At 39.2% G+C, this 14,870-nt stretch overlaps 1 protein-coding gene across 2 annotated transcripts; it reads right to left on the bottom strand.

The window, feature by feature from the left end:
* Positions 1–1,486: 1,486 nt before the first annotated feature.
* rgs11 (regulator of G protein signaling 11) lies at positions 1,487–14,823 on the bottom strand. 2 transcript variants are annotated; one of them, XM_049597308.1, is made up of 18 exons: positions 14,742–14,823; positions 13,253–13,461; positions 13,007–13,103; positions 12,673–12,723; positions 10,636–10,742; positions 10,314–10,365; positions 9,951–10,009; positions 9,705–9,781; positions 9,481–9,562; positions 7,142–7,210; positions 6,440–6,463; positions 6,273–6,334; positions 5,869–5,982; positions 5,614–5,729; positions 3,478–3,565; positions 3,262–3,400; positions 2,248–2,330; positions 1,487–2,154 (listed from the first exon to the last, which is right to left on the bottom strand). In XM_049597308.1, exons 2-18 carry the CDS (start codon positions 13,313–13,315, stop codon positions 2,016–2,018), a joined length of 1,422 nt encoding a protein of 473 aa, XP_049453265.1. In that variant the 5' UTR covers positions 13,316–13,461; positions 14,742–14,823; the 3' UTR covers positions 1,487–2,015. The 2 variants fall into 2 exon arrangements, with proteins under 2 accessions (XP_049453265.1, XP_049453264.1); XM_049597307.1 differs by lacking the exon at positions 14,742–14,823 and having other exon boundaries at positions 13,253–13,527.
* Between the last annotated feature and the right edge of the window lie 47 nt (positions 14,824–14,870).

Here is a 14,870-nt window from a genome sequence, read left to right as displayed (position 1 = left end):
TCAATGGTTTCTTCCCACATTTTAAAAGAAATCAAGCCGAATCGCTCAGGTTTCAAACAGTTCACCTAAACTGTCAGGCAAAACTGGCTGCAATGTAACCACTCAGGGCATGTTCGCACCGTCAATTCACATCCGCTAAAAGTGCCTTTTTATGACTGACAGGCTCCGATTATTCTTTTTTTAAGTGTTTGGCAACATTATGGAAAGGATCCCTACAGAGATAGAGCCTTTTGTTAAAGAATAAGATCCTTTTTATGTAACCAAAAAAAGCCACAGAATCGGCATCGCCAAATCCACCAGACTCCATTTACATAAACAGTAATTTTAACAGCATATTTTCACATCTAACTGGGTGAATTAAAGGTTTATTTCAATCAAACCAGAGTTGGTGATTGTTGGAACAGTGGAAGGATGAACCAAGATGGGTTTTGTGAATTTTATTTTGTTTCTGTCGACTCTAAGTGATCCGCGTTTTACGATTATAAAATGACTGTTTATTTAAATGGAGTCTGGTGGGTTTGGTGATGGAGATTTCAGGGCTGTTTCTGGTCAAACAAAAAGGATCTTACTCTTTAACGAAAAGGTCTATCTCTGTAGGGATCCTTTGTGTTGTGTTGTCAGACACTTGTAATAACAATCTGAGTCTGTCAGTGGCAAAAACAAGCACTTTTAGAGGACATAAATTGACAGCGCACACATGCTAAGAGTGATTACATCACAGCCCGCAGCCATCGCACTCTCTTTCAACACTGGACCAGTTTCAAACATTGTTGTACACATTTGTTACTTTGACATAAAAATTTGAGAAAAAGCGTCCATGTTGGAAAATATTGAGGTTTCCATTTAAATAAAATGGTCTGAGAATGAACTAGTGTTCACCTCATGGCTGTAATGAATGGTACTGTTAGTTCTGGGGGGTCAAAAGCCTAAAAGGTTCAGACCCACTAATTTACAGGGAGTGTTAAATCTTGAGTTACTTTGACCACTTGCAGCCAGTAGAGGGAGCCAGTCCAGTAGCAGAGACTGCAGCTCCTACAGGAGGAAGGAATGGAGGGAAGTAAAACCTGAGAGGTTATTAAGGTGGTGAAAGGTGTTAAAAGAAGTTACTATGTTCAGACGCAGTAGAGAAAGTGAAAGAGAAGAGCATGTGCAGACAGATGTCACTGCGGGAAACAAACCTCAGCCGATGTCTTGTGCATGTCTAGCGTCTGGTTTTTAAGCTCCTGGGAGTAGCTGTCAAAGGAGCTGAGTTACTGGAGCTCGATAATTCCAAAACCTTCACATCTGGAGTTTAATAAATGCTAAAACAAACCATATGAGTGTTTAGAATAAACCCAAAGGCCACAAAGAAAAAGAACGTGATAGAAATGATAGGAAGTCAAAATAAAAGGAGTAAAATAATCAAAGCCTGATCACAGATCCACTCACAGTTTACCACAGCATGCAGAGCTGAGAGCACAACACAACACTGAACGCTGTTGTGACATTTTATTAGGATGAAAACATGCTCGAGCAAAAATTAACAGCAACAACCATCACACGATGTGAAGCTCCAGCATGGAATGAACAAAACAAGCAAACTGTACGATAATCACGGACATGCTGAGCTGAAGTTTTGACTAAATACATATTTCACATCCTATTGCTCTATAAACAATCATTTTGTCTCAGTGTAGATTCTATTTAAATGCTAAGGAAGGAAGATCTGGTGTTAGGAGTTAATATCATGTACAACAGGACAGAGTTTCTGGACTGAGATGGGATGTAGACGCAGGATGTCTGTGCAGCAGGAAAGGCTCTAACAGAAACACTAAAAGCTCTCCTTCGTTCTGTGCTTTGGGAATAAGATGTGCTGCTGCTGAGGTTTGCAGTAACGCCTGTGCTCTGAGAGGAATTCCTAATGTTGAAATCCTAGCTGTGGACTGACTCGAAAGAAAAAGCAGAGGAGAACACCTTGGGTGGTTGCTATGGTGACCAACAGAGACAATAGAGACTGAGATCGAGTCTGACACGCATCAGACATGGGAGCCGGCTGCAGAGTTGGTACCTGCTTGCCCAGCCCCCTTGGCGTGCCCGTCTTCCTCTGTCGCATGGGTGACAGCCTGAGCGGGGGAGGGGCTAGAGTGCCGCTGGCGTCTCATGAAGGGGAACACACTGAGAGGAAGGAGAGAAGGAAAGGAAGAGTGTTAGAGGATGATGTACCGAAGTTAAAGGAAAGTAAAAGTGGTGATTAAATTGAAATGTTACCTCTTCTTTGTCTCCTGGGGGACGACAGCTTTGGCCAGCATGTTCTTGTACAGATCAGATTTGAGGTATCTTGGATAGGAGTCCTGTATATGCAAACACACACACACACAAATACACCATTACCAGTGTTTGCCACAGAATTAGAATCTATGCTCACCAGCCACTTTATTAGGTACACCTGTTCAGCTGCTTGTTAATGCAAATAGCCTATCAGCCAATCATGTGGCAGCAACTCAATGCATTTATAAATGTAGACATGGTGAAGACGGCCTGTTGAAGTCCAAACCGAGCATCAGAATGTGGAAGAAATGTGATTTGAGTGACTTTGAATGTGGCATGGTTGATGCCAGAGGTCAGAGGAGAATGTTGCAGGAGGCTTTTTGTAATTATTTTTAATGAGAATGAAGCTTTTTGCTTGCTTTTTTTGCGTTGCGGCATGCCTTGCGTTTCTTCACTCCAGGTGCCTGGCATTTTTGCCGTAGCACTCTGAGCTCCTCAAGCTGAAAAAACTTCAACTCAGAGCGGAAAATGCCCCACGTCCCATCTTTTTGTGTCATCTTTTTTCAGTGATTTGAGAGGCAGGCCTTCTGTGGTGGTCGATAATGGAGGAGAAACTTGTTGTAGCGGTTGCTGGATACCTAGAGCTATATTGCCCAATGATAGACAGTAGGTTGTCAAACTGCCCCCAAGTCATCCTAGACTATGCCTGGAAACGGCCATCATGGAGGAGAAGCTCCTGGACCAGCTGGTGGTACTCCCCATGATCCACCCTCTTTTTTAGGGTCTCATGTACCCACACAGATCTCTGTTTCCCTGTGACCAACAAACTATCTGCTGACTACTTGCTACAGCAAGTGCCCTCAACAATAAAAATGGGCGGCAAGCGTTTTTTTTTACTGGTGGGATTCAATTTTTTAAAAAGGCAGCGATTTTTGCAACCTGCAGAATTGTTATAAGGATTGTCTTGTCTTTCCACACCCAAACTTTTAAATATCAGTGTGTCAGAGGTCAAACCTTCTTCATGAGAAAGTAGATGTGCATTTGTGCGTCGTCCATGACAAAACGATGTGGGTGTCTGATCCCCTCCAGAGTTTTATCCATCGTCTTACTGTCGATGTTGACCCAGCGGGCAGCTCCAGGAGCCAGGAAGTTTCTGAACCACACACACAAAAGAGTGTCAATCACCTGACAGAAAATATAAGAGTGTCTGTGTGCATGTCGTACACTTACTTGTAGATCTCCTCAACTTTCTCAATGATTCTGGAACTTTCTCCGTGTCTAACCTCCTCACAGGCCTGCCAGAAACACAGGTTCTCCGCTAGCAGAGAGAGACAGACAATGAGGTGTTGGGTATGAATGGAGGCAAATTACAACCACAAACAATTGCAGACTTTTTATAGCATGGCTGGCCTCTGTGGAAAACCTTGGCCCCTGGCAATACTTCATATGTCCACATGGATGAACAAATCTCTTTCCTGCTTTATGTCTCTGTTCTCCTTCCTTATCTCCTCTTTCCATCCTCTCAACCAACCATAACATTAATCTTTGTTCCACTACCTCAGTCCCTCCATCTCTCACCACTGGGATTAGAGAGTGTCATTAGAGCAGGTAATGGAATTCTGAATGCTAATGAAAGCAAGAATCAATTTAAGATGATTGTCCAATGATAATTACATTCATGTTTCTTTCTTTCTTATCTTAATACGCTTATATAATTCTGTTTGCAGCATCTAATTACCAATTTATACCATGTGATTATGATTTAATCATCTCACTTCCTTTGACCGAGTTGGGACCGATTAGCAAACCCTTATCATCAAATGTTTATAAGAGACAGTTCACCCCAAAATCAAAAACACAGATTTATCCTCTTACCTGTAGTGCTGTTTGTCAGTCTAGACTGTTTTGGTGTGAGTTGCAGAGTGTTGGAGATATCAGCTGTAGAGATGTCTGCCTTCTCTCCAATATAATGGAACTACATGTCACTCAACTTGTGGTGCTCAAAGTGACAAATAAATTTGAAAAACTCAACATCAACGTCTCTTTCCAGAAATCATGACCTGGTTACTCAAGATAATCCACAGACCTTGTTGTGAGCAGTTTCATGTAGGAACTATTTTATTTCTACCAAACTACACCCGCCAACTGTATCACCACGGAGAGGGAAGAGTGCGTCTACTCATGGACAAGAGGCTCGTGCTCTTGACAGTTTGAGATGTAAACATTAATGAATTTGAGGAAAAAGACCTTTAGAGGTTATAGTATAGTGGCCACAAGGATACATGACAGAGCCCATTGGCCTTCTAAACTGGGAGCACATGCTGTCCAGAGTAAGAAATACACAGAAAAGCTTGGGGACGCTTTTATTTTGTAGCCAACAAGGGAACAAAAACAAGCATATCCAATTACACTCTGCAGGAGGACAAGAATAATATGTCACAAAAACTGCAGTCCTCATTGCTAACTAGCATACATAGTTAGCAACGGACAGTACTCAGAACTTGGATTAATTTATGAAGAACTCTTTGCTTGAGTACTGAATTGTGGAGAATCTAATGTGTTCACACCAAATGCAGTTTGAATTTTCGCGTCACGTCACTCATGCAAGATTGATCGCTAGAATATTTTGTGTTGACTCGCTTGATGAGCACGAACAACTCACGTCATTCATACGTGAAATCTCTGAATCGATAAATGAACTTCTGCCTGTACGTCCTTGGTGTCGTACGTTCCTGGAGGATCTCAATGCGGATTGGCTATCAAATTAGTCGCTGAAGTTTTTCTGTATGTATGACATGAAATCACAAACTTAACTTCATTCGTGACGCTTAATTCACGTATTTTGCGTCATTTGTGTCGCATCCATTGTGCCGCCAGCTGGGAATTCGCATCTAATTGTGTCTTTACATTGACTTTACATGCCCGGTGCCCGGTATGAACACAACATAACAGAGCTAATGATTTGTAGCTAGCTCAGTGGTGCTATGTGAGCTAGCAGTAGATGCACACTTCCTTCTGCATGGTGATACGGTTGGTGGGTGTAGTTCAGTAGAAAGAAAATAGTTCCTACATGAAACTGCTCACAACAAGGTCTGTGGATTATCTTGAGTAACCAGGTCATGATTTCTGGAAAGAGACGTTGATGTTGAGTTTTCAAATGTATTTTTTTTGGCGCTTTGAGCACCACAAGCTGAGTGCCATCAATTTCCATTATATTGGAGAGAAGGCAGACATCTCTACAGCTGATATCTTTAACACTCTGCAACTCACAGCAAAGGTAAGAGGACACATGATTGATTTAGGGTGAACTGTCCTTTAGCATTTGTATTTTGTATATATTCCAACATTGCAGTCACTCTTCTTTACCACTAAACTCTTTCTCTAGGTAGGTCATGAACTCCCGCCTCCCCATGGCGTCATTGAGAAGCTCCATGAAGCTGAAGCTCCAACGTTCCACTCGAAGACGTGTCGGTGTAGGCACCCTGCACACACAAACAATGAACAGACATGTTAAGAGATGCTACAAGAAAATCTGAAACCAGCTGAACTAAATGACTTCCTGTGAACTAGAGTGGACTGCACTGTGTGTTACAGTGTGTGTATCTGTGTGTATTTCCTCACATTTCAGAATTCATTGTCCAGTGTGCCGTGTCATCAGAGATCCAGGGGTTACTGGGAAGGCAGCCTTGCATAATGGGGTCGTGGTTCTGGTACTGCTCGCTGTATTTCAGAAAACTGCACATACACACACAAAGGCAGTTGAATGCACACACAAACACACACACAGCATTATTGTATTAGTGCTGCAGATCATAAGAGTTAATGGCCACTAATTCCAACTTGCCTCAGGAAGCGTCCATTAGTGGCTCTTACAGTGGGAGCACTAAGCCTTATGTGCATGTGTGCGTGTGCGTGCTTGGGACGCAGAGTTCAGTCCAGGCACTGCATGTCTGTTAGCCCTCGTGTGTATGTTTACATGTGCGTGTGTGTGTGTGTGTCTGCAGCATCATCAAACTGACACATACCCCTCTAGGCAGATGGATGACTTTACACGGTTTCTTCCAAGGGCCCTTCGACAGGTATCAATCTGTGAACAAAGGCAAAAAGCATGATGTAAACACAAACAAATAGAGCAATTATATGCACCCAATGTATTTTAAGTGAGGGTATTTAAATTATACATGATGTTTACCTCACTTTTGTAGTACTCGCTGTTCTAGTGCTGTTGAGAGAAACACAGTGACATCACTCAGGGTCACATTATAACCGCATTATACATGTATACAGTCATATCAGTAGTAAAAGGCAGCTTTCTGGTGTTTATATGTGTTATATATTTAATTATTGTCAAAGATGGACATTTTTCTGGGCTGTTGCTTATTAGAAATTGTTCTAATTAGTCGTATCTTCCACTACTATTGCAAATTTAATTTTTTTTTTTGTGATATTATGGGTATTGCAATACCATGTATTGTGATCTGTAGCCTATAGTTCGGCTTTAGCTTCTAACTATCTTTGTCTTTTTAACCTGTTGTTGCTGCTGAGTCAGTTTGACATCCTGGATATATCCTTCAAACACAGACTGTAGACCCCTCTGTCTGCTTCTCTCTGGAATCACTCTTTCATTTTTCCAGAAATATGATATTTCCTCAGGGAGTGCAGTTAGATAGTTAGTTAGAATTGATAAATATAAAAATATTGTAATGAACTGTAATTGCCCATAGTATAGCACAGCTCACTTGGACACTTACTTTGAAACAATCCGAGCAGCAAGAAAGAGAAAAAAACGATAAAACAAAAGAGAGAAGAGACAGATAGCAGACGTGTTATGACATTATATTTTTTTAGAGGCAAATAAACAGTAAAACAGAAGGTGAGAAATGATGTCACTGACCAGTGTTACTCGTGCGCTGAAGTTATTTGGTCTGTCCAGACCCATGTCCAACACATTATGTGCCCCAGGCTGAAAATACACACACACAAGCACACAATAATAACTAAGTGCTTTGTGTGTGTGTGTGTGTGTGTGTGTGTGTGTGTGTGTGTGTGTGTGTGCTTATGTGTGAGCACTTATCCTTCCCTGAGCTTTCCACTCCACTGGCTCTGATTTTTATTACTCAAGTTTCTCTTTCTTTTTCTCCACGTCCTCGTCCCTAATTCATAAGGGCAAGACAAGATGGCGTTCTTCCTCCAAACCCTTGTCCTCTGCTTCACCCTCTCCTCTCCCCCACAGTACCTCCACTCTTCCCTTGATCCCTTTCCTCTGTCTCTTCCTGTTTCCTGCTACTTAGTCCCTATTGCTCTCTACCTCTCTCTGTCTGAGAATCAAATGGGCTGCTGTGATGTTAAGGCAACATAAAGAAAGTGGAGTATGATGATAACTGTTTCTTTTCCTCGCTGTCTCTCTGTCTCAATGTTTTCCTGTTGTCAGCTCAGGCTTTTACCAGATGGGTTGAATATTTCATGTAGGAGGCAGAAGGGACTGTGAGTGAACATTAGTGGGACCTCTGACTGTTGTAGATACTGTAATACATACATGTTTCTATCGTTGTTTAGTATAGTATTTTATTATAATCCAACACACTAGAGAATGCTATAGTATAGTAGAATAAAACTGTAGTACAGTATAGTGTAGAGCCATATAAATACTATAGCATGGTATAGTAGAGAACACTATACTGTGGAACAGCAGAGTATAAAACAGTACTATACCATACAGAGTAGCATGAGATAGTATAATATTCTCATCTAAAACAGAAAAGAACATATTGTAGAACAGTATAAAAGAATATTGTGTAGTGTAGTACATTGAGGTTTAGTGTAGTACAGTATAGAGTAATGAAGTATTGTAAAGTATAGTGTAGACTAGAATAGTGTAGTATATTCCAGTCCAACACAGTTTAGAACATTGTGGTGTAGAACAGTATAGTATGGTACAGTATCAAATTGTATAGAGTAGTATAAGATAGTGTAATGTAGTATAGTATATATTCTAGTCAGTAGAGAACAGTGTAGTGTAGTATATATTCTTGAGAACATTATAGTATATTTTTGTAGTTAGATATAGTTAGATATTATATTATAGTATAGCATAGCACAGTATACGTAGTACAGTACTGTATAATGTAGTATAGTATAGTATAGTACTTTTCTTATTATTATTATATTATAGTATAGTGTAGTATAGTGTGATATGGCATACATTCTCATGATTATTGTTACAGCATAGTAAGTATAGTAAGTATTGCAGTATACTATACTATACTATACTATATTATAGGATAGGATAGGATAGGATAGTAGTTTTCGTCTTCTTCTTCTTATAATTATTATTATAGTATAGTGTAGTATAGTGTGATATGGCATACGTTCTCATGATTATTATTACAGCATAGTAAGTATAGTAAGTATTGCAGTATACTATAGTATAGTATTTTTCTTCTTCTTCTTATTATTATTATTATTATAGTATAGTGTAGTATAGTGTGGTATGGCATACGTTCTCATGATTATTATTACAGCATAGTAAGTATAGTAAGTATTGGAGTATACTATAGTATAGTATAGTATTTTTCTTCTTCTTCTTCTTCTTCTTCTTCTTCTTCTTCTTCTTCTTCTTCTTATTATTATAGTATAGTGTAGTATAGTGTGATATGGCATACATTCTCATGATTATTATTACAGCATAGTAAGTATAGTAAGTTTTGCAGTACACTATAGTATAGTGTAGTATAGTATAGTATAGTAACCTTTTTCTTCTTCGTATAGTATAGTGTAGTGTAGTACAATATGGCATACTTTCTTCTTCTTTGTACAGTGGTGTATAAAATAGTACAGTATACCCTCTTCACCTTCTTCAGTACAGCATAACATAGCATAGTCTACTATAGCAAAGTATAGTATAGTATACCTTTTTCTTCTCCTTAGTACAGTAGTGTATAATATAATACAGTACAGTATGGTATACCCCCTTCATCTTCTTAGTATAGCATAGCATGGCATGGCATGGCATGGTATAGCATAGTATAGTTTGCCTTTTTCTTCTTCTCAGTGTAGCATAGCATAGCATGGCATGCCATGGCATGGTATGGTATAGTATAGTACGCCTTTTTTTCTTCTTTGTATAGTATAGTGTAGCGTAGTATGATATGACATACTTTCTTCTTCTTAGAACAGTGGTGTATATATATAATCTGACATAAACACAGTGGAGTAGAATAGGAGTGAACATACCGGGGGTCTGTTGATGAGCCAGTAGGCCTGCTCCTGACATTCTAGAACAATGCGGTCAGCCTTCCGCCTCTGTTTGGATGCTCTAAACATAAATCACACTGTAAGTTAATATCTGTGTTTGTGTTTGCGTCTGAGTGTGTGTGTGTGTGTGTGTGTGTGTGTGTGTGTGTGTGTGTGTGTGTGTGTGTGTGTGTGTGTGTGAGCATGTGTTTTTGTGTGTGTACCTGAGTTGCTCTCTGGCTTGCATCACCACAAAGTCCCAGGTGTGGTTGATTCTCTTATGTAACACACTGTACCTCTCCTAAAACAGAGGAGGAAAAAAAGATGAGGGATGAGGAAAGAAAAAAAGAGGACTAGAATTTAGAAAAGTAATAACGACGTAGGCCTGGTACCCCAGACTACTGAATAATTCATAAAAGACGCACAGGTTCTCTCACTTACTGACACACACAGACACACACTTTCCTCACCTTTTCATATTCCATCAGTTCTCCTTGTTTTCTTATGTTCTTTTTAGCCAAATAGATTGCTGATGGCATAAAGGAAGGACACAAAAACAGTCCAGAGAGAAATGAAAACAGAGGTTAACAGATTTGAGCCCTGATCTGCTGTATATATGTATATTTTGCCCAAGGCTCCTGCAAATGATTAGCAGAAATCTAAGAAGTTACATTCTAAGTGGAGGCTTTCTTTCTTTCTTTCTTTCTTTGAATCATTGGTAGTTTGTCACATTTTGTAGTGTGATGATGTGTGGAAAATGTCTGTTTTGCCTCACAATGAAATATATAATATATAAATGGGCATCACTGAGATTGTTTTTGGCATTATCTCACCATAGTCCAGCTCCGAGGCAGGCCACCGAGTACTAGTCCAGAAGTATGGAGTCTGAGAAAAACAAGTGACATTTTTTACATTTCTGACCAAGGCTGAAACTGAAGCGTGCGATGAAAAAGTGGCGGGGGAGAGTGGCAGATGGATGGGGGATTAGAAAGTGGGCTAATGGAGAAAGAGAGGGGTGGGAAAGGAGATAACCAGTGACGGGGAGAATGAGACGGTTTAGCCAAAAGTGGTACAGCATTAAAACAAGGAGGGGCAACGCGTGGGTTTTTACAGGCACTCAAAATGAACCTACTGCATGGAGGATGACGAACTTACCTGGAAGCGGTAGGGTGACTCATCAGGCTTCAACACGAGAGATCTCGGCTCCTTGAGAGGGTAAATGTACCCATATTTCACCAGCATGGCGCTGAGGTGCAGTGCCTCTGTGAAACACCACAGAAAAAATAATCACCGGAGTGTCACAGTTTATTTAGGTGACTGCTGGGGCTGTAAAGTAGTTTACCTGTTTTATATTAAGGCTTGCACACCTTTAGAGGATACTTCACCCCCCAAATGACCACTTGTATATTAATGACTCACCCCGTGTTATGTTGAAATTGTAAAGAAAACTTTGTTTTTCATGCATGCTGCAGTTGAACGAAGAATCCGAAAACAGATACCTGGTACCTGCGGTTATTCCACAGGCTAGTTAATAACATGTCGGGCAGGAAATCCAAAGTGTGGGGTCACTTTGAGAAGGTGAAGGACGAACCCAAGGTGATATGTAAACTCATCTTCATTGGTCGACTACAAACATGACGTATCATCTGAAACATGGAAGTAGCTACATGCCCATTAGCCACTTAGCACAATCATTACTGCTTTGCTGACAGCATCATTAACAGGCGGCTCGCTCAGTGTGTGACGTGCACTTGTAGATAAAATATAGGCCTATATTAATGAAGGTTCATTGGGACGGTTTTGTATTTCTCTGTAATGTAGCACAGTGTTAACAATGTTACTGATACTATTCTTTCTCACACCTTCAACTCAAACCATTGTGTTGCCCCGCCCACAATATATAGTTTTTTATAGTAGCATCAGTAACAAGCTAAGACACTGTTGATTAGGAAGTACTTATTTAGTTTTATAGTTGCACATTCTGAGAAAAAAAAAATCATACAAAAAATAGATTTAAAAAAAACAAACATAAAAAAGATATTAAAAAATAATACAAAAAAGAAAAAGACAACATTTTATAGAAAAAAAGATGTTAAAAATCCATACACAAAGGAAAAATTGAAAATATCGTACAAATAAAGATATAAAAGAAAAAAATCATAGAAAAAAGATGTTAAAATTGTAGAAAAAAGACAAAAACATCATACAAATAATTTATTAAAAAATGATACAAAAAGGAAAAAACTCACAGGATAAAAAGAAATAAAAGAGAAAAAAGTCAAAAAGAAAAGAGTACTGGTTTGACAGTGGGCTTTATTATCTCATGTGTGAGGCCATTGTGACTTAAGAATTGTTGATAATGTTATGTTTTTTTATATTCATCAGGTCCTACTGATCCCAAATATCTAGAGGAAATTAAAATTCATACCAAACAAAAGTTTGGGTCCCAGGAGGATATAGAAAACACTCATATATTATTTGATGGGACTTGAAAAGGCTGTTTCAGTAGTGATAAAGCTCTCAAAGTGAACAAACTGAATGTGAAATAAATCAGTAATTAATCAATTTGCCAGAAGGAAGTTAATTATTAAACAATGCTGTGGATTTAATTCATCACACTTGTCTTTTTTTATTGACCTCTTGCACCCTGTCAGCAGTCTGTCTCAAATCAAGCCTTTGTCCCAGTGATGAACTGCGTCATCAATCTTCAGTCTCTCCTCATTTGTTAAAGGGCCCTACTTTTATGACTGACAGCGACCAAAAAAAGCTGTGTGATGCATTTTAATCAGCTCTTAGAACTCTGTCTCCCTCCCTCGCTGACTGGCTCATCTCTTTCCTCCTCTAGTCTGCTCTGAGGCAAAAGGGACCAGCAGGCTACTCTTTATTTTCCCCAACCTCTAATTTACTTCAGGCCGGGTGAAGGCTCCTGAGGTGAAGGCCTCCACAGGGACGCTAATCAAACCCAGATCATCAGGTGAGTTAATCAAACTCGGATCCTCTGGGGCTCACCCCATTCCTGTTTACTGGAAACAGCATCCCCCCCACATTGCACATCACTACCACGTCAGCTTGAGAGAAAACACCATATCCTGGCAACACGCTAGCAACGACACACAACAAGCGGGGAAAGTGGAAACACAGAATCACAGCAAACCACTAACACTAAATGTATGTATTAACACAGCTACCTACCCTCCTCACAGATGGTATATTTCTGGATCAGCCAGTCAATTATGTCACGGCCTGGAGGAGAAAAAAAAGAGAGAGACAGAAATAAAGGAGACAAGAAAAAGACGACAAACTTCCTCCATGTACTCTGCAAAAAGCACACAGCATTCTCCCAAATTCACTGCTGCATTATGCATGACCGCTGGGACAAACACAAGCTGCACGGTGCATGTCCACACACAGATGCTAATGCACACTGACATAAAGGGACAGACAGACAGACAGACACACACACACACACACACACACACACACACACACACACACACACACATACACATATAGGCTACACACACACCTGTCATGGCGTGTGGGATGACAGTGATGAGGAGCCTCTGGTTCCTCATCTTCATGCCCATGTCAGGGTCCTGCATGGCCACTATCACTTTCTCCATCTGTCAGGGCAACACACACAGTCACACAGAGCCAACACACACACACACACACACACACACACACACACACACACACGATTTTAATAAATCCACACTATAATATGTCACATTATAAAATCAAACTACAGCAGAGTGTGTTTCAGTCTCACCTTCCGAAAGCATGTCATCTGCTCCCGGTTCCAGCCTCCTTTAGCCAGGGTGTTGATGGTCATCTTGCGGGATGCTCCGGATCACTCGACGGGACGGTGTAAAGTGCAAGACTGAAGTGGTGTCGGGAGCGCGCGGCAGAGAGTGCACCAGCGTTTCCGTTTTTGTTTTTTTTATCCCATCAGCCGCTCCGGTGCCTGCGGGTGCGCCCCTGTGTAGATTAGAAGGGATTACAGTGAGCTAAGTGATTTTCAATATGATATATAATTTATGCACAGAGGAGAAAAACAACTTGTTTATGTCTGTGTTTAAATTGATAAATTTAAACCCATGACAATGGAACTAAATATCAGCAACTTCTCAAAAATAAAACTATCACGTGGAATATACTTTATGTGATAAGGATACAAATATATTTACAAATTATATATAAACAAGAACAAAAACAAGACAGAACAAAAATGATGTGTTGTAACACAATGACACTGCCTTAAAGTTCAGTTTGTTTTGGCCAGCAGCACTGCTAGTCAGCATTTGTTTTATAAACAGAAAAAAGACAGAAAAAAATCATACAAAAAGAGAAAAAGCAGAAAAAAATCATTTAAAAAAGAAAAATATCATACAAAAAGAAAAAAGACAGAAAAAAATCATCCTACAAAAGAAAAAAATATATATAAAAAATAAAAAAGACAGAAAAAACATACAAAAAAAGGAAGAAAAAATCAAGAAAAAATATAATGAAGGGAAAAAAGACAAAAAATCACACAAAAAGGGAAAAGGCAGAAAAAAATCATCATACAAAAAGAAAAAATATATAAAAAATAAAAAGACAGAAAAAAGAAAAAGAAAAAAATACAAAAAATAAAAAGACAGAAAAAACATGAGAAAGAAAGAAAAAACAGAAAAAATCACAAACAAAGAAAAAAGGCAGAAAAACTCAAAATAGGAAAAAAAATCATACAAAAAGAAAAAGAATCACACAAAAAGAGAGAAAGGCAGAGAAATCATATAATAAATATGTGGAATATCAATAGCTGCAACATATACAGGCCTAATTCTGTGTCAGATAGAGTATTAAAAGAGTGTTGAGTTTGACTAATGACAAAGACAAAGTCTTGTTGGATAAAACAGGCCAATTTACAATTTAAATATGTCATGGAATAAATCAAAGTACAATACAACCCATGTATATTTGTAGCCTATGGTATATATTGTAGGCTACAAAGTGTTCTGGTGATAGGCCTACTTTGCTTACTGTTTTCTGTTTTCTTTAACCCTCGTGATAGTTCCGTCTGTTTTATATTTTCTAGTTCTATTTTCTGTATGTTTTATGTAGGCCTATGTATGTTTGAGATGATATATGTCTGTCTTTGTAAACAGAAATAGGCGAACTTATAAATGTAGATGCCAGAAAAAGACATGTAACCTTTGTTCCTCTCGTGTAATCCTGTGTGAGATAACAAAATACATTTTAATATTTTAAAACCTTACGGTCTTTTATGGGTAAAATATCTCAGCTCAGGTAAAATAAAGTCGCGCCGTTTTTTTATTTCAGTAGATGGAAACTGTCTTTATTTACATTTAATAAACAGCACGTGCACTAACTCTGCTGAAAACGTC

Source organism: Epinephelus fuscoguttatus, linkage group LG15 (assembly GCF_011397635.1).
Source record: "Epinephelus fuscoguttatus linkage group LG15, E.fuscoguttatus.final_Chr_v1".
NCBI lineage: Eukaryota > Metazoa > Chordata > Actinopteri > Perciformes > Serranidae > Epinephelus > Epinephelus fuscoguttatus.
The sequence above is the reverse complement of the archived record's forward strand: the minus strand, read 5'-3'. Positions and strand labels throughout refer to the sequence as shown.